The sequence below is a fragment of the Aphelocoma coerulescens genome, chromosome 3 (assembly GCF_041296385.1).
Source record: "Aphelocoma coerulescens isolate FSJ_1873_10779 chromosome 3, UR_Acoe_1.0, whole genome shotgun sequence".
NCBI lineage: Eukaryota > Metazoa > Chordata > Aves > Passeriformes > Corvidae > Aphelocoma > Aphelocoma coerulescens.
Window position 1 is genome coordinate 34730716 of NC_091016.1, and position 19167 is coordinate 34749882.

At 39.3% G+C, this 19167-nt stretch overlaps 2 protein-coding genes across 5 annotated transcripts in view; one reads left to right on the forward strand and one right to left on the reverse strand.

Annotated features, from left to right (window-relative positions):
• BABAM2 (BRISC and BRCA1 A complex member 2) overlaps positions 1 to 17131 on the reverse strand; it is a 161941-nt gene extending 144810 nt beyond the window's left edge. The window contains exons 1-2 of one of the 3 annotated variants that reach the window (XM_069009799.1): positions 17031 to 17131; positions 13497 to 13656 (exon numbers count right to left, since the gene is read on the reverse strand). In XM_069009799.1, coding sequence (XP_068865900.1) covers positions 13497 to 13624 — 128 coding nt within the window. In that variant the 5' untranslated portion in view covers positions 13625 to 13656; positions 17031 to 17131. Of the gene's footprint in view, positions 1 to 13496; positions 13657 to 16668; positions 16785 to 17030 lie in introns of those variants that run through there. The other 2 variants (XM_069009798.1, XM_069009800.1) reach the window with 2 other exon arrangements.
• Positions 17132 to 17328: 197 nt separating this feature from the next.
• Positions 17329 to 19167, forward strand: part of RBKS (ribokinase) — a 72560-nt gene continuing 70721 nt past the window's right edge. Inside the window, exon 1 of one of the 2 annotated variants that reach the window (XM_069009801.1) lies at positions 17329 to 17460. In XM_069009801.1, the coding sequence (XP_068865902.1) occupies positions 17411 to 17460 (50 nt within the window). In that variant the 5' untranslated portion in view covers positions 17329 to 17410. The remainder of the gene's footprint in view (positions 17461 to 19167) is intronic. The other variant, XM_069009802.1, reaches the window with a different exon arrangement.

Consider the following 19167-nt stretch of genomic DNA (forward strand, 5'->3'; position numbering starts at 1 on the left):
TTTGTTCTTATTCAAAGTCACTGTTAGCACCAGATGTTTCGTTATAAGTGTTCAGAATTCTTTACCAGTCACAAAAAGAAACAAAAAAGGTTATCCAAACAAAACAACAACAACAATAATAACAACAAAACGAACCAGGGAAGTCACTCAGTTTTGCTGCTTGGAATAAGGCCTCAGTCTGTAACAATAGATATAGTACAATGTATTTTTCTGCAGATTGATCCTTCTCCCCAGAGAATTCTAAAAGCCTTTAAGAATGCAGTTCTGCTTGAGTTTAACAGCAAGGTTTCCTCTTATACCAATGTATTTGTGATTGGCTGTATTGTTGAATTGAGACTTCTTCTGTTTTGTTTAAGCTAAAAAAACCCCCCCATTTTGATACTTTACAAAATTGAAGCCACAATGGTATGGAGGACTCTGATAACCCTAGATTTCAACAACATCTTCCCATCAACTAGTTTTTTAAAACCATCACCTGAAAGCATTCCCAAGAGAAGCAGTTTTAAATTACTTGCGCTCTGGTAAGATCCTATCCAAAATTATGTTCTGTAACAGCTGAAGGGATCACAATGAAACAAAAGCACGAGTGTTTATCACCTTAATCCTTGAAGTCAGGAGATGAATGGTTATTCTATCCAAAGACCTTAAAAAAACCCACGGAAACCCAAACCCATCAAGAGCTCTCTCCAAACCCACTACTTCTTATCCCAGAATTCCAGTCAGAGGTTTGTTTTTTATGCCACTCCTAAAATCTCCTGCTTAGAACCATATTAGCAAACATCCAAAATTGCCAACAGAAGTCTAATAGCTCTACAAGAAAACAAGTAATCTCCTTTTTATTTCTTCTTTTTTTAATATGTGGTATAGGGGTAAGCCCAAATAGTCGTCAGATTTATCTGATGACTATCAAATTTACAGATTAAAAACTATGCAATGCCTTTAGTCACTCTTCCTTCATAGATCACACAGAAGCTTTACTGCCTTTACTGTCAGAAGACAAATCATCAGTGAATTTTACTGTACAATAGCAAAGTCAAATTAGACGAAGAATTTTAGCCTCTATAATTTCAGGATCCTAATACTGCCACTGCCTAACCTGAATAGTCAGAGATGCAAAAGCTTCTTTAATCTCATGATGCTTAGGCTGCTACACTCGCTGTTCTTGAGGATCAGCTCTTCTTTGGAAAACAGACAACTGTTTTTTGCTCACCAGACTCCTGGTGCAAAAGCCAAGAAAGCTTCATACTCCATTAAAGACACCTCGATGGAGAACACCGCTAAAAACCAACCAACACACACAAAGAAAAAGCAACACCACAGAGTCAGTTCTGAGCACTGGCTGTATTCCCAACCCTTCCCACTACACCTATGCTTCCTACTGTTCCTATATGTGTCCTATAAAGATACTGTTACGAGGAAAAGAGGTCAAGTTACTTTCATAATACAAGACGCTAAGAATGAATATTATTTTAGGAATGATGAGACCCAGTTCAATCAGAGTTCCAGAGGCTGAAGGTTTTGCCAGCAAGAGCCAAATACAGTTAAGAAGCAAAGACAATTTGATTGTTTGTTACTAGTAAGAGGCAGCAAACTCAAAATTCCACCCAAAACTTTTATATGGCATTTGCTAAGAAAAGCACGTCAGTGTTCAATTCCAGTAGAACAGCCTTTGTCGATACCTTCAGATTCTTATTTCCTCCAATTTTTGTAGATGGAAATCTGCTCCAGTGTTCCTTGAAGACACAGTATTTAATCCCACTTAATTAAGAATTAATTGCAGAATTCACAACAGATGGGTACACCATGTACAGAGGCATGATAATAATTAAAGTGTGTGGAGGGTGGAGGTGAATAGAAGGAAGGCCAGCAGGTGACAGGTTTTTTGCAAGGAACAGGAAACAGAAAAATGGTGAAAATCACATTTTAGAGCATTGACACTGATGACAAAACCCTGTATCCGGTGGTAGCTCCCTGCAGCACCACACAAAGCTTTACAAGCTCCTACACAGTATTTAGAGTATTGAGCAGCTGCTCCTGAAAACAAACAGATCCAACCAATATTCTATCAATCAGGCAAAATTTGAAATGGGAAAAAGATGGTCTAGTCAACCAATTTCCATCTTCAGTTTCCCTTCTATATGGACATATGTATTACACATATGAGAGAGAGAGAGGGACTTGGACTGAAAAGACACACACCACTGCTTTTGGGAAATTAAAATGCAGTTACATTTAATCACTACTTAAATGCATCTCTTAATTAAAATATTAAAATCTGAAAGTCAACTGATAATTACTAAAAAAACTTCCCAGTAGATAAACCCACAGTTCTCAGAAAACTCATTTGTACCCTACCTGGTTTCTTCAAACTTTGTATAAAATTAAACTATAGACAAAGACTGCTTCTGGTATTGCAATACAGATGATGATGCTGTTTTTGAATCCTGATAGTATAGGTGATATTCCACAATTGCAACAGCATTTCAAACCACAGTTATCATCTGAGAAATTCCAAGGTGTCTCCAGATATGTCAACTATATCCTCAATATAACCTTCATCTACTGTAAATGCTGATTTTCCTATACATATGTTTATGTTTTCTTTTAAGAAGTTCATCGCACTAACTGGAACTTTTAGAAAGCAGTGGGATGTGAGGCAGAACATATATACCAGAAAAACAAACCCTACTTCCCTTCTGCACCTATAGGGAGATTTGCATTTTTTAAAAGTAAAGTTCAAATAACTATTTAAAATCCATTCAGCTGCCAGCAACCTGTTTTCACTAGAAACACTACAGAAAAGCATCCTATGACTATTTTAGTAAAACAAATACAGCACTTGTATATCAACAGAAAATGTAGTTTTTCTTAATATGAGTAAGGGTTTGCCAAAGCAGATGTTGCAGGTGGGGAGAGCTCTGGGACTTCTAGAACTACAAATGTCCTTCACAGCTGCCTGAGTCTTGTGGCAAGAGTTCTGCAGTTGCCAAAATATGGCTGCCTCTGCTGGAGGGAGATGTCCAGCCCAGCTTCTATGAGGGAAACAGAGGAAGCACACCTATATATACATTTTGAAATAATCTCAGAGAATTTCTACATTCAATTAAAACACATATAAACTTCACATGATTCTGTTTTTTTAGCACCAAGCTCCCTGTTCATTTAGCCTAGTATGGCTGGGTTTAGAACAGCTCCTTTCCAGTCACCATAGCAGGACAGGTTGGAAGGGGCTACCACAAAAAAAGAAACGTGAAGTACCACATCCACTGTACTTGCAAGTGGGCTTGAAAGAAAAGCTCTGAAGAACAAACTATCTCAAAAGTTTCCATTCACAAAATCTCTTTAGTTTAGGGTGGGAGATGATTATTATTTGGTCTCAGGGAGCTAATTATGATACTAATTTAAAAAAATAATTAAGCATTGACGAAGTTTTCAACAAAACATTTTGCAAACATGCTTTAGAAACACTGATAATCAAACTGATTTCCTTTGTAAGCAAGATCTTTTATACTCCAGTAATTGCATGTAATTCTTTTTAAAGACTACACATGGTACACACGCCTCAAAAGAATGAAATAGAAACAGAAAATGGAAATTTTAATGAGGGAATGATCAAAAATTGAACAGAAATAAAGACAATTGCAATGGGATAACACTAATAACACAGTAGGTTTAGGTAAATACACTAGTGAATTCGCAATATCATAAACTGTCACATGTTCACGCAAGGAAAAGGCACTACTTCATTATACTTTAAGACCAGCTGTACCCCAAATCCTTGGATCTCATAAGCAAATTTTTAGCAAAGAGTATGAGGGAGTGGCAGATGCATCCTTTGGATTTACTTCATCTCCCTCCCCTCCTGACACATTCAAACCATGTTTCAGATTTTCACAGCTGCCATTCAATTATCTATTACTTTGCAATGAGTTACAACCTAATAATGTGTCACATGTTTCATTTCTGCTGTTCACTGAAGTGAACTCCATTTCTGGAGAAAGAAAAACAGAATCAGACAGGGAACATTTTTACTTTTAGATTACTATAAAGGAGAACCATTCTTCACCAAGTATGAAATTACAGTCAACCACCTGGAGTTTCATATCCTTCCAGTGTTCACAGAAAAAGCATACTCACAGCAAATCACAAAAGTTGAGCTATTATAAACATCAGCTTTCGTAAGTCATGTAGCATTGCTCACAATATTGGCAGTAGTAGCCATAAAGACTCCCAATCCATTTTCTAAGTAATTTATTTCATACCATAGAAGTGTTTATTTTATTGCAAAATGCAATGAATTGGTATCAGGGAAAAACCTCAAGGACTAAAATCATAGGCCATGTTTATATATTTTCCCCCTTTAACAAAACTAAACAACAAATAGGTGATAGCCCTGCCCAGGATGGGGGGATTGGAACTACATGATCTTTAAGGTCCCTTCTAAGCCAAACCATTCTATGATTCTATGAATATTAGGAGGGATCCAGTGATCCTATGTCTTCCATATTTCCTTTTCAAAGTGTTCTTCTAATTGCAGAGTTTTAGATCTTTTTGTTCACAGATACCTGTACTAGTTGATTTCCTAATTCACAGACTCTCAGAAGAAATTTATGTTAATACAACAATGATGAATTCAGTTATTTGGATGTGAAAGTTAGGTCAAGCAAGGATCACCACATTTAGAACATAAATCCATAGTCTGCAGTATTCAAAAGGGCAACTTCAAATTACGTATATTTATATAAAGTATTACAAGGCTGGAGACACAGAAGAAAGCCTATGAAAAGATAACATCTGAATAAAAGTATCAGTAGTTCTCCTCTTTCTAGCATTATTTTAGATTAATTACAACATTAAAGATATGCAGTAGATTAAAAAGAGCAGAAGGAAAAGGAAATTCATAGGTAAAATTACAACAGGCCACCCTGTGGAACCTCACCTGCAGAAAGCAAGCCCCACATCACCGCATGCTACATTTTCTCCAGAAGTCTTGCTCTAGAACCCCTCAGCTCACCTTGTCTTTCTCTAACTTCTCATTCTCACATTAATTCTCACAGTTCACAGCCACCTGAACAGTGCTACTACTGTTTTCAAGATTACACCATAAAATTAGGCATCACTCTTCCCATGGTCCCATCTAACTACACCTAAAGGAAGGAGGTCCATGTACATTTTTCTTGATGGCAGTCCAAAAAATCCTCTTCTTCCCTGCAAATGCTTGTCCTTGTCCTCACAGTCTAGTTTACTGTTTTCTCCCAGCATCATGTCTTATCAGCCTCACAGGCACAGAAAACTACATAGGACCTCCTGCAATGACAAGACTATTTATAAGCACAGTACCTTCAGATCCCAGTGAAAAGAGGGTCCAGTCTGCCCTAAGTTCTTGTAAGTCTGAGTCCCCAGCCCACCAGAGATGCCTTGACCTGTCTTTATGCCACTTCCAATACCTCCCCTACACCCCTAAGTTCTTCCCTTTTCTGCATCTATCTATTAAAACTGAATTTTGCCTATGTGCAACAGGTTAAAACTAAAACAATGAAAGACGGGTACATGGAAGAAACTACACCACTAGAAATCTCTAAGGAAATTATTCCTTCTAAGTGTCTTCACTGTGTTTTCACTGTGTTTTCCTTCTAAGTGTCTTCACTGTGGCCTGAAACCATATCACTTCTATAGGGTTTAAGTTAAGGCTTATGACTAACACTTATGGCAGCCTGGAAAACAGGACAGATAATCAACATCTATTAGATCAAAAATTCCCAGTACAGAAGAATTCTTAACAAAGAACATAAAACAATGTATCACTCACACCACCAAACCCCGCCTCCCTCCCCCCCCCCCCCCCATATCCATGGCTGAAGCGCACAAAAACTCACAAATGTTTACTGAAGAGACTGAAACTAACATTCTAGAGGAAGAAGGGGTAGAAAAGAGAGAAAGAAATAATATAAATTGGGAGACATTTTGAAGGGTCCCTGGTAGCCCTAACTATAAACAAGACCAATCTAATCAGGTTTTTCTAGTGAAAAAATAACTGACCATCTAAAACAGATCAACCATTACTCTGTCATATTTTTGGTTTAAAGATATTATTTCAGCAATGCATACAGTGATGCACAGGAATCTGGGGTTGAGTTTTTTAGGCAATGTAAGTTTAGAGGGCTTTATATTGGGCTTATTTTTTTGGTCTCTTTCCCATAATGGAATTCTGCAATTTCCCCTAATTAACTCCACTTTATCATTGGGATTCTTTTATCTTACAATAATAAAAATATTCAGTCCTAGTGGTCTAATTTTGTTCTTTCAGTGATATATCACAGATTACAGAGAAAAGAACCTGTGGCCTACACTGTAGAGTGGTTTGCCTCAGACACAAATTCCCTTCTCTCAGGAAAGACAAAATAAGTATGTTCCCTTTTATTGACTTTTACTTTTCTATGGATTATTTAGGAGGCTTACTTCTACCTCATGGACTGAACTTTCAATAAAAACATCAACTTCAAGAGCAAACTAAACTCTGTTAGTTTACACACGCAGCTCTAAGTATTCTTTTCAGATGTTCGCTTTCAGTTAGAGAATAGCTGCTTCAAAGAATGTCTACACTGGGCAGTGCAATGCCAGGTAAATGCCTAAGATCAGTAGATCAGTATCTCAAGAAACAGATTAAAAATAATTAATTATTACATTTTGTAATTCATTCTTATTTTAAACAGTGTTAGAGAATGATCTTCAATACTGCTGCATACTGGTCTCTCAGGACAAAGCATCTCATCATCTCCTATGCTCTTAAAGCCCCTAATATCATCAGACAATGTCTGCAGCAAAAAGGCTAAAATAAAAATTTGTAATATTTTGCTTCAGCTTCCTCACATGTGGACATTAGCTTTTTAATGTTATGCCATGCATATGTGCATGCATATGAAAAATCAGACATACATGAAAAAACTGCATATGTAAGACTGGAAGAATTTACTGACCAGCTATCCAGGAAAGTACTCTTCTCTACTAAGGAGAAGGGAAAAAAAAAAAGTGAGTTGTTCCCAGCTTCTGGTGAAATGCAATATGCATCCAAGACACATGGCATGCTAGAGATCTGTTCAGTTCACATTAAACAAATGCAAGGATTTGGAAGTGAAGAAATTAGACTGGATACCAATTATTAGATTTTAGCTGTCTTTATAACAAAAAATAAAGTCTTAGGAATCTTTTGTCCTGGAGTGATGCACAATGCAAAGAAATAAAAGACATCTGTTACAACAGAAAGACCTGGGCATAGACCTACACTAGCATAATCCCCATTTTCAATGAATTCCCAAGATATGGACAGCAAAACCACATTTAAACACCTTGAAGCTACATCTTTTCAACAGCATTTGGCACACGTATTGGTACTACATCTTATGATGCTCTCTTTACACAGAAAAGAAACACTTGTATCAAGTTTCTTCTCATTTTTATTAAATAATAAAAGTGATAAATATGGCATTTACCTTTTTCAAGGTCAAACAAGAGGAAGCTACTCACTGTCTCCATCTAAAAATACCAGCAAAGACATATTGTGCAGTTACTTAAACTGAAAAAATCTCAGGAAAATGCATACAGTCTTTTAAATGAGAGCCCAAGTTACTGCAATTATCTAGTGCTACCTTTACTTTCTAAAATCCTTTCTTTCCTCATAGCACTTGAAACTGAAAAACACACTCTTTTTTATTCTGAACTTCAAGCACCTTGTTTAAAACTGGTGTAAAAAGAATGCCAAACTTTGTGGAGAATATTTACAAAACCATTGCCAAATGTAAGCCCTGCACTTAGATCTTCTACCAGACAGACATTTTGCCTTTGTTTTTTCATCATTCAGAACCAAATGCAGGGCAGTGCAACCTTGGGGACAAGTAAAGTCTTTTTTAACCAGCACAGAAAAACTGCTGTTCACAGTTCCAAGTGCTGCTCCACAGCACCAATTCTATCAAACTGTCCCATCAGAGCTTCAGTCTTTTACATTTTACTTGAGTGACAACAAACTTCCAGTAGTAAGATTCTTTGCAGTGAAGAAATGTATTTGTCATCAGAAACTGGAATGAAACAACCTACTTTGTAAAAAGGTAATAGTTCAAGACTTGTCCAATATAGCAGTAAAGGACTTGTAAGACCACACCTCTCCTAGAAACTGACACAACCTTTCAAGTACACATTTTACACAAAACATAGCTATTTTTAAAAACAGCTTTTCATAGTACTTGTGTTCAGAAGAGTCAGATTCATTAAACTTTATACATAAACAAAATGTAAACACGTGTTAAAAAAATTACCTACAGACACCAATGTGAATGATGGATATGAACCTTCCCCAAGCAACTGAAGCTGAATTTTTCAATTTAAATTAATCAAAAGCAAAAGATCAAGCAAAAGCTTTAATAACTGCTACAGTACTGTAATAGTACTTCACAGCTAAAACCAACATTATTTCACAAAATATGCACATAAAAATGCATATTTACTTTAAAAAGGGAAATGCCCAAAAGAAAGGGAAATACCAAAGCATATTGCAGTCTACTTGATAACACAAAAAAAGTAAATCATCACTGCTCACTAGGAAGCAGGGCAATAAAGTTATAAATATCTTATTACAGCTTGATAGTAAATTTTTATGTTGAAATTTACTCCAGAAGAAATTTACTCCAGAAAGATTTACATTATTTTGACCATTCTTCATACAGGTTTCTTTCAAGAACATAACTACTTGCACACATAGCTCAATATCAAACAGAGAGGCAGAAATTAACAGTGTATCAGACAGGCAAAAAGAACAAAATACTAACATGGTTTACTACAAGCCACTTACATAAAAATTCCACAATTAATCTTCTCATAAATATGGAATAAATATAACCATATAAGTATGAAATGTAAAATTTTGTTCTGAGTGGATAACTAAAAAAAATAGAATCTTAATATATGCAGCTTTAAATCACTGTATTCATTTTGAAATTTTGCCTGGTGGAACACATCAAAGTAATTTCAAAAAACAAAATCAAGTTTGTTGAGTAAGAATAGGCTTGCAGCATAATTTGAAGCTCAAGCATGGGCCCTGATGAACAGCTGTAGGGGAAAAAAAAGAGTTCTCAAAGGCATTGACCACCACAACTATGTCTTTCACTCTTGGAACGCACCATAGGAAAAGCAGCAGTCTCTTAAATAACTGGATTCTACATTATACAACAATTAAACACCCTTCACATAGGAAAATATCCTCTATTTCTAAATCTACAAAATAATCACTTTTCCCTATTCAACATCTTTCCCATGATTATATGTGTAAATGCTAAGAAAAATGCCTCAGCCACAATTCAGTTGGTTATGAGTAGATTTTAATATCTAATTAAGATGGGTCAGTATTTCAAAGAGACACTAGTACAGATTAACTGAATGATACAATAAATGGCATTGACTCAATTGACATCAGTATTTTCTTTGGGTCTAGAACAAAGTAATATCCTATGCAAGAGTTAAAAATGCTTTGATCCATTCTGTCATCTCAAAGAATGTCTTTTATTAATGCAACAGAGATGCCTGCCAGGGTTTTCTTATCACCTGAATCAATGCTGCTAAAGGTGCTGTATTTCAGACGTGACCTTACACCCCAGTTCTACTTTCGTTCTCTGTGGGGCCCTATTTACAAGAAAACTTGGCTGCCTAACCTTTTATTAGTATTTCTGTTGAAGAGTTTCTTTCTTTCCTGTATTGCCATATTGCTGAGCTCCATCTGGGGGTCTGCATCAGCAGGGGCCATATAAATTCTATAAATAGTACTTGGTCCTGAATATCCTACTCATAGATGTAAATATATGTAAGTGTCTTATGAGACTGGTAATGTCTAATAAGTTTGTAAAACACACAGACATTATGAAACTGTAACATATTATTATAAAACATTTACATACTCAAAGACTGCAAAACAATAGGATTTCCTTACTATGACATATTTCCCTCCCACACTTGAAAGCAAAGTAAATTAACATATCATCATACTTCATACATCTAACATCAGCTCTTTAATACAGTTTATAAAACACAACAAAAGTTGTCAATCTCAGCAATAAGTCAGAATAAGTGCAAAACAAGTTCCTTACTAAAACTATCTGACATATGGTTTGACTTCTCAAATAATTAAAGGCTTAATATGCTTGCCATTTACAAATCAAAATCAACTGACGTGATAGGCTAAAATCTGGAAGTTGATCTTCTACTGGTGAAACAGAAAGGAAATTCTTTCTGCTTTTGAGAATGTCTAAACTAAGGCTCGGAGTGGGCAAGGCCTTAGAAACACTACTTTATTCTGTATGTTACCATCATTCCTTGTTAACCACAGCTCCTGTTTCTAAAACCTAAGAAATGAGAATGGATGGATCTTCACTTTGAACATTTTATTTTGCTATACATTGTAAAGCACTGGTTCATTAGGGAAGGGGTGTAACAACAGTAACTCCTCATTTTCTCTAAGAGTTAACAGTGTGGTATGTGACAGTGGAGCAACCATATAGCTCCTCCCCAGAAGCTTACAGATGCTTTTATTTTCAAAATTAATAGCTATTGAGGTGATTACCTTAAGTATTTTAAGCTTTTAAAGGTTACAGTAAAATAGTATTTATTTATTATTAAAAATCTTCCACACAACACACCAGTTAAAGCAGGAAATACTTGCCTGTTCTGTAATGAACTCAGGCTAGGCAAGGGTTTTAACAGCCTAGACTAGCATGTGTACAACCCCTTTACTGTGTCAATAAATGTACAATCACTATGCAAAAGCAAAATTTTCTGAACTGATACTACACCCAAATGGTCATATTCATTTGAGATCAAGAACTACTCTTTATCTAACTTCAAACATTTAATCTAGCAGCTCTGCCTAACCTGCCTGGTTCCACTTTTTAAGTTTAAAGTCTGATTTCAACGCATTGAAACTGAAGGGAATTTTGCAATTGATATCCTCAACTTTGTCCCCATTTCTCTAAAAATAGTTCTCCTCATATTCTTCCCATTAATGTCCAACTTCAATGGCCTCACAGTTCTGTTTCTTCATGCTGACATCACCTACATTTGCCTCTGATTTTGTCTGCATTATTTTGCTTCCTTTTAAAAAAGCATCATGAAAGTGAAAGTATACAGAGGCTTGGATAATCTCATGATGTGAGGACAGGGGAGGAGAGGAGGCATATGGCCTTCAATTCATTTTTTGAACTCTCAGAGCCCTACAAAGTTTCCTATACAGTCAGTATCCAGCAACAAATTTAAATCTACTAACAAAAGCTGTGGGTTGGGGATTTTGTTATTTATTAACTGACATGAGACTCTGAGAAACAGTCTGCGAAGTATCAAAGAACTCCTGTATCAAAGGTTAAAGACCACTGAAATAGAACCTGAGTTATGGAAGGGACATCTCTGTAATTCTGTGATTCATCCATCTTATGGTCAGTAATTTCGCACTGTTTACCAGTTCAGCAACAGCATAAAGCACTAAATCACAAGGATTTTGTATTTCCACACTGATGCATGCATTGCAAATTTTCTTTAAATAACCAACTATTTACATTTACAATTTACAATTTATTTGTGACAAACAAAAATCTTTCCTAAAAACACATGCATGAAATTTACATTTCAAAGAAATTTCAGGCAATTGTTAATTAATTCTGTTTACAACAATGGTTTTAAGAACCTAACTGTATCATAAAAAAGACAAACCCTTAATAATTCTGAAATGAATGAAAAATCTTGATTAACCTGATTCCATCTCCTAACAACCTCAAGCCAAAACAAAGCCCCAACATAAAGAATGAGAATCATGCTTACATTCCAGAACAAGGAAAAAAGTATTTCTAACACGTGCATTTAGGTGGGCCAGTGTCTTTGAACAAGCCATGAGACAACCTCTGTCAGGTGCTGTACTTGTGTGTGGACTCCACGTTCAACAGAGTTACTATACAATTTGAATCACTGTGTTTGGGCCATAGGTGCAGCTGCTGGCAGCTTTAATTTTTTTTTGAAGAATAAACTCTTGGAAAACATTCAGGTTTTAACAAAGCAAATACAAGATCTTCTTAGCAAGATCAGTGGCCAAAAACTTTAGACACCTATTAAAAATACCCCTGAAAAGAGTCAGCTAGAAAACACCACATTTTATTATTTTAATCTCTTATTTTAAAGGCAGGCAGCATAAACATTCAGTGGGTAGAGAGCAAAACCCTTACCTACCTCCCAACAAACAGCTGTGTTTTCTCTCTACTTTTTATTCCTTTCTCCTAAGATTTGAATTTGAAAAATGTAAGATAGCTCCCATCTCAGCTTTCCTAGAAGACTAGTTCAAGAGAAACCAAGATCTAGCATGAAATGACAGCAGCAGATGCAGAACTGCTCAGCCTGTCTTACATAATTTGCAAACCTAAATGTCAAGCCAGTCAACACTAATAACAAAAGTCATGGCTTCTTAGACCTCCAAGTAAATCTGTACTTTGTCCCAGCACCTCACAGGGTTCAAACTAACCCTAGAATTCAAACCTCCTTCCAGAAAAGCCACTGTTACAACCAGAAAAGCACCTCCAAAGCTTTTCATGAAACCATCATAAAACAGCCTTCAGAAGAACATTAAACAAAGTTTTCAGCAGAACTGTATTTTAAACAACAGCAATTTGTGGTGGTTCTGAACATCTATTGTATTATGCTAACATCCAAAATGATACACAAAGCAGTAGTTTGTACAAGCAAAATGATTTGTATACCTAAAGCAAAAGTAATTTCAGGCTCTGAGGTCCTGTAGCAAAAAAACCACCTGAATCAAAAACGTGCTGTTAGATGCCCAACTCTATAAGAATAAAGCAATTTCTGACATATGTCATCTAAACATTTCACTCTCTTCATGTATTATTCACAGAGGTTATACACCAAAGTCTGTTTGTATGTGCAAATCCCCAAATTTTACCACTACCTGGAAACTAATATGAACGCTTCTAGAATTGAAAATAAAAGGAGCAGCTTGGCTTATTTCAAACACTTGGCCCTAGAGCCACCTGATGCACTGGACTTGAGGGAGATCACATAAAGGAAAAGTTACTTTTTCTTCTGTTTTGGCATATTCATGACTACAGGTAAGATCACACAAATTTGTCTTTCAAATTTTGGTTTACAGAGAAGATCGAGTAAGCAAGTGATAAACAACAGAAAAAAGTGTTTATAACTATCTCATTGCTGAAAACCAGCACTATCAAGTGGCAGCGATGAAAGTGTTCTAACAAGATTATCATTGCCAAAAATATGACAAATTTAGTCTCCCAAACGACAAAATGGTAGCAAGACAAAAAATAATGTAGCTAGTATGTCAGCTAGTATGTCAGCTCCAGCTGCGTTCAAAATGCTTAAACACATGAACCTAATCAAACTCAGATCTGAAAAGACAACTTAACTGTGAGGGGTTGGGTGTTCTTTTTGGAGGAGGAACTCACCCAGACTTCAAGTCTGTAATCCGTAAACAATTAGTAGCATCTAGTCCTACTTTTCCATTTCTGACCACACTGGAAATGAAGGGCGAAAGTGCTGGAGAAATTCTGTTCAAGGCCACTTCAGGTGACATTTTAATATGTTCCTCCTTCCTTTTGTCTTGAGCTGCAAAGGGACAGCAAAGGGAGAATATTAAATTTAAAAAATACTACTTACTTGATGTAGATTCACATGTACTCTGCAAACACCAACAGAAAAAAAGCTAAGCATGCAAAAGACCAGGAATGTAGAGTAACTAAGTGTGCACAGGTTTAGAAAGAAAAACAGGTAGGTTTTTTCCTCCCACCTCTGCAACATTCAATGAAGCCTGTTTATTCAGTATGAACATAAAGCCAGAATTTTGTCCTAGGCACTTGGTAAGGCCCTATCCCTCTGAGAAAGAAAATTGAGGGCCCCTCTGACACTTCACAGCCTAACTCTTCTTTTGGGCATTCCCAGTCAGTCGGTAATTGACAAGTCACACTTTTTCTACTTTCCCTGAAATCAGTTGGGACTTACATTAACAGCAATGGGCCCAGGAGTTTGATACCTCTCTGTATTCTCACCTGCAATTTCTAAGAGCACTAGTGTGCCTATAATCAGTATTACTTTTATGCTACTTCATTAGGCAGCAATTTATAGGACTTCATGATGCCTTTTAAAAGCTAACACTGCTTCTCTTTCAGTGCCATCACCATACTCTTTGAAAGGCATCTTCATCTTCCTTCATGTAACAGATCAGGAAGCTGATGTACATACATTCTAAGCACAGCTTGTTCAGAAGTGCTTGCAATTGTGTGACCTTATGCTAAATCAATTAGGCCATTAATTTAGCACGCTTTAGGAACCCGTTGCTTTCTAGGTGAAATGCAGAAACTGAGCATAAACACATTTGAATTCATTGCACCACAAAAAGACTAGAGTACATGGACAACAACAGACTGTGGTAGAAGTGGGAGAAAAGAAGGATAACCAACCTATTAAAATGTTAACATATTTGATCACATTCTAAGGCACGGAGCTTCACATGAAAATTAACTGAACTTGGCAATTTTAGAAAACAAGGCTGTAAATGACTAAAGGTAACATAAACTTGCCACTGATAAGTGGGACAGAAGAGCTTATACATAAACCCTGAGGATTAAAAAATATTTTTAAAAATATCCATGTAATTGGGAAACACCAATATGCACTGCATTCACTTTCTTTAAAATGCTGCATATGGACTGCTGTATTAGTAAGTGTTCTATAACAAGAGTGTGAACAACTCATGGCAATAACAGCAATTTTCTGTTGTTTCTCACACTCAGTTTACAAGCATTAATTAGTAACTAATGGGTATTCTACAGAATCTACTAAATCTCTGTAACTGGGAGCAACATTAAATTTCACATTCTGTTCTCATAAAAGCCATTCACACTGGAGTAGCAGGAAGCAATGCTCAAGAGTGTTTGTCCTAGCTATTCGGAGTGTATCTTAATAAAGCAAAGGCCAGGCACTTTAAGGTAAACAGAAACATTAATAAAGTAAGACTTCCTAAAAATAGTAATTATCTTTAATACACTGGGCTCCTACATTTTATGGCAGTGAAGAAGCTGAAGACTAAGTATCCATGCCCTGACACATAATGTGTTCTCATAGATGATTTTTTTAATTGACAATGGAACAACTTAAGTTTGTTTAGCAAACACCTACAGCAATTTAAGATACTACCTCCGGTTTGCTACTTTTCTACTAAAAATTTCTGCCTGCTCACCTTTATTCTTCCCCAGAGGGACTGCGAGGACACAAGCCCATACTTGACATATTTCAGTGCAAAGTCTAATGGCTTAGACTAAACTGCTAATAAAAATTAGCTTAAGCTAAAATACTTTGCACAAGAATGGTTACAACAGGACACATACTTCAGTCTGCCAGCCCTGCTGTAGGGAAGAGTAATTTCAAGCAGGAGGCAGCTGGACTGATGAAAGTAAGAACTTCTTAAACCATGAGAACATGCTGAAAAACAAGCTATCCTTCTAGCAATCCTGAAGTTATACATTAAGATCTCAGAACTGGTTCTGATAATGACACATTTTACGGGGACTGTAAGTGTTATGAGGGTGAAATTGCGAGACGTGATATGTGTGGTGATCAGAGATGAACAGATGCATCTTCCAAAATGAACTTTAAAATGAGACTCCTTATCTTTTTGTTAATAAAATTTGCAGATATCGTCAAAACAAGATTTAAATGACTGTTAGGCATTTTTCTGTATTTTATTGCATCATTTTTAAAAATCACAATACCTTCTATTAAACAAGCCAGATACACAATACTTAAAGAGTTGCTATCAATTAAACTCACTGATTTATTTTGTAAACAAAGGGCTTTACAAACTAGAACACAATTTGTACCCGTTTCCTAAGTTTCAGTTGTCACATACATTTTTTTTCCTCAGCTTAAGTTTCCCACAGTACTGGAAATTGAACACAAACAAACTCAGGGGAATTAAGAAAAACAAAATTCGCTGGACTGCTTCCCTCCCAAAACAAAACCTTTGAAAGAAGCAAACAAACTCATAGTTGAATCCTCTTAGATTCAGCTATCACTGTGACTTCGGGCTAATGTTACACAGGCTTCAGAGCAACCATGAAGTCCCGGGCACTGCTTTGGGCACTAGAGAGAGTCCGGATGCAAGATACTCTGTCCTTCCACCACCGGCCATACCATTATGGGCATTAAGTGAAGCTTTAAAAAGGAAAAGGTGAATATTGTGATGGAGACCTGGAAGCGTGACAGGACCTCTCCTGTCCAACCCTCTTGGCATGGCCGTCGGCAAGCTGGTAGTGTGGCTTTCATTTTGGGGGTGGCAGGAACATGTGCCTGGGTGTGAGTGGGGAAAGGAGGGGACCCACGACCGCCGCCTCCTGCAGCCGTGCCCGAATACATCCATGGAATGCGATCAGCAATGTGGATCTGCGGAGCCCCGGGTAAACGCCGAAGTTACCTAAGCCCTGGCACGGAAGAACGCTCAGAACCCCGGAATGGGTTAGGTTGCAAGGGACCACAGTGGGTCATCTGGACCAACCTCCCTGCTCAGACAGGGTCACCCTAGAGAACATGGCACAGGATTGTGTCCAGGCAGTTCTTGAATACCTCCAGTGATGGAGACTCCACACTTTCCCTGGGCAATTTGTTCCAGTGCTCGGTCACCCACGAAGAAGCTCTTCCCCATGTTCGGGGGAACTTCCCGCCCATCAGTCTCGTTCCGGGCTGACCCCGGCCAAGCCCTGCTCCCTCCCCAGCCGGTGCCGCCACCCGCGGCGCTGCGCCCGCCCCGCCCCGCCCCATCGGCGGCGCTAACACCGGCCTCCGCCGGCTCCGGGCCAGAGCCTCCCGGCGCCGGGTCGCCTTCCGCCCGCCGCCGTCCCGGGAAGGGCTGTGGCATTGCTCGCTCCCGCCCGCTCTCCCTGCCCGGCTCGCTCGCCCCATCGCGCCCGTCCCGGCCCCGCCATTACCTACGGCGGCCGGAACTCGCCGCTTGGCAACGGCGTGCACGCCCCCGCGCCCGCCGTGCGCGCCTCCGCTCCCCCCGCGCCGCCGCCGCCGCCTCTCCCACCCGGGTCGGAGGGGTCTTCACCGGCCCAATATTGGCGTCCGCCGCAGGTGCCTGCGCGGGCTGTGTCGCCGCGCGGGGCGGCGGTTCGGTCAGTCGCCGCCGCAGCGGCGCGGGGGAGGGAGGAAGAGGAGGGGGGGCGGTCGTGGCAACAGGCGTTCGGCAGGGGCAGCCCTGCCGGGCGAAGGTCCCCGCGGGCAGCCCGTTGCCCGTGGCAACCCGAGAAGCCTCGGCGGGGCCCGGGGCGGGTCAGGGTCAGGGTCCAAGGGCCGCCCCGGCGCCATGACCGCGGAGGTTGTGGTGGTGGGATCCTGTATGACCGACCTGGTCAGGTTAGTACTGGCTGGGGGTTTCCTGCCCGCACTGGGCGGAGCGACCCCGAGGTCATGGGAGCGCAGGGCGTCACGGTGCCCGCGGCGCAGCGCAGGCACGCCGGGCTTCCCGGGACAGGCCGGGCCGGGGCGGCATGCGCCCCGGGCCGAGCCAAGCGGGTGTCACGTCTCTCCCCGTGGCCGGGATGCAAGAAGCGGGGTCGGCGCCAGGCGCGGCGGGCGGAGCGCTCGGCCCCGGGCAAAGGGAGCCGCGGCTGCGGCAGAGGAAAGGACTGAGCACAGGCACAGATTGCCCAGAGAGAGTGTGGAGTCTCCATCACTGGACACATTCAGGAACCGTCTGGATGCAGTCCTATGCCGTGTGCTCTGGGATGACCCTGCTTGAGCAGGGAGGTTGTTAACCCACAGGTGACCCACTGTGGTCGGTTCCAACCTGACCCGTTCTGGGATTCTGAGATTCTGTGAAGCGGGGCGGCTGCGCCCGGGTGATGTCAGCTGCAAATAGTGCTTTGAAAGAAGAGTGTGGGAACAGGGAGAGGTTTTATACGTGCTGGAGCTTTGATCAGCTGTCTCTGACTCTGGAGAGAGGAGAGACTTGGGTTTGTGTTTTCAGCTGTGCCGGGTGGGTCGGCGTTGGCCTTGGCCATGGAGGCAGCGTTTCGTAGGCACCTGCACGGGAAACCTGGAACTCTTGACACTCGTTATCAGCAGAGGAGTCTGAAACGATTTTATGAAAGTAAATAAAGCTGGTCAACTGTAACACATTGTCAGTTCAAAGCACACTTGTCTGCACTGGAAAAGCGAGAAAGTAAGGTTAATATTGCATAGAAACCACGGTTAGCTCCATGAAACAGTAGGTTGTAAATTGATTACTTGCAGACAACGTTTTGTGTGACACTTTGAAATGAGATTGAAGGAAAGGGGGAGAGAGGGACGGCCTCCCAAGGTATTCATATCCAAACATTCCAAGAAGTGCATATAGGAAGCCCTCAAAAATTTAGCAGCTCTGCACCCCAAAGCTATTTTTAAAATTATTTAATAAGTTTTTTAAGGAATATCTTAATTTATCTTTATTAATTTTCTGAGCATTTTGCTTTTCAAATTAAATACTTGCATCTCATTGTCTTTTTTTCCTTCTTTTTCTTCTTTGTACATAGGTAAGGTTTGGAAAGTTCTTTTAAAAATTGAAGTACAGAAGTTCATGAAAGCTCTTGGTTCCAGTAGCCTAGGCTTTATAGTCAATACTAAATAACAGGAGAATTCAAGTAAAATTGCAAGAATTTGCGATGCAAATACTAACCTGAACTGGCTGGCCTTGTCAGTCCCAGTAAACTTGCAAGTCAGTCTTTGATTTGCACTGTTTTAAACACATCTGCCTCCATACTCTGTATGCAGACTTGGTTAAAATAGGATTTAAAGTATATGTATTTGGACTGCATCAGCTTGTCCTGCTAGGCATTCTGTAATTAAAAAAATCCTTTATCAACAGACAATTATATCAAAGCATGTGGGTCAAGAAAGTGCAGAACACATGGTTAGAGGAACATGCTGAGGAGTGAGTAGTGCTTAGGCACAGACTTGTGTTGCAGAAACGATGAAGGCCCTTAAATAATTGTAGAACCTGTGTCAGAAAGATTTAATGCTTTATGTAATTTGCAGAACATGCTGGCAGTTTTCCAAGAAGAATAGTTGTCTTATAAGTCAGAG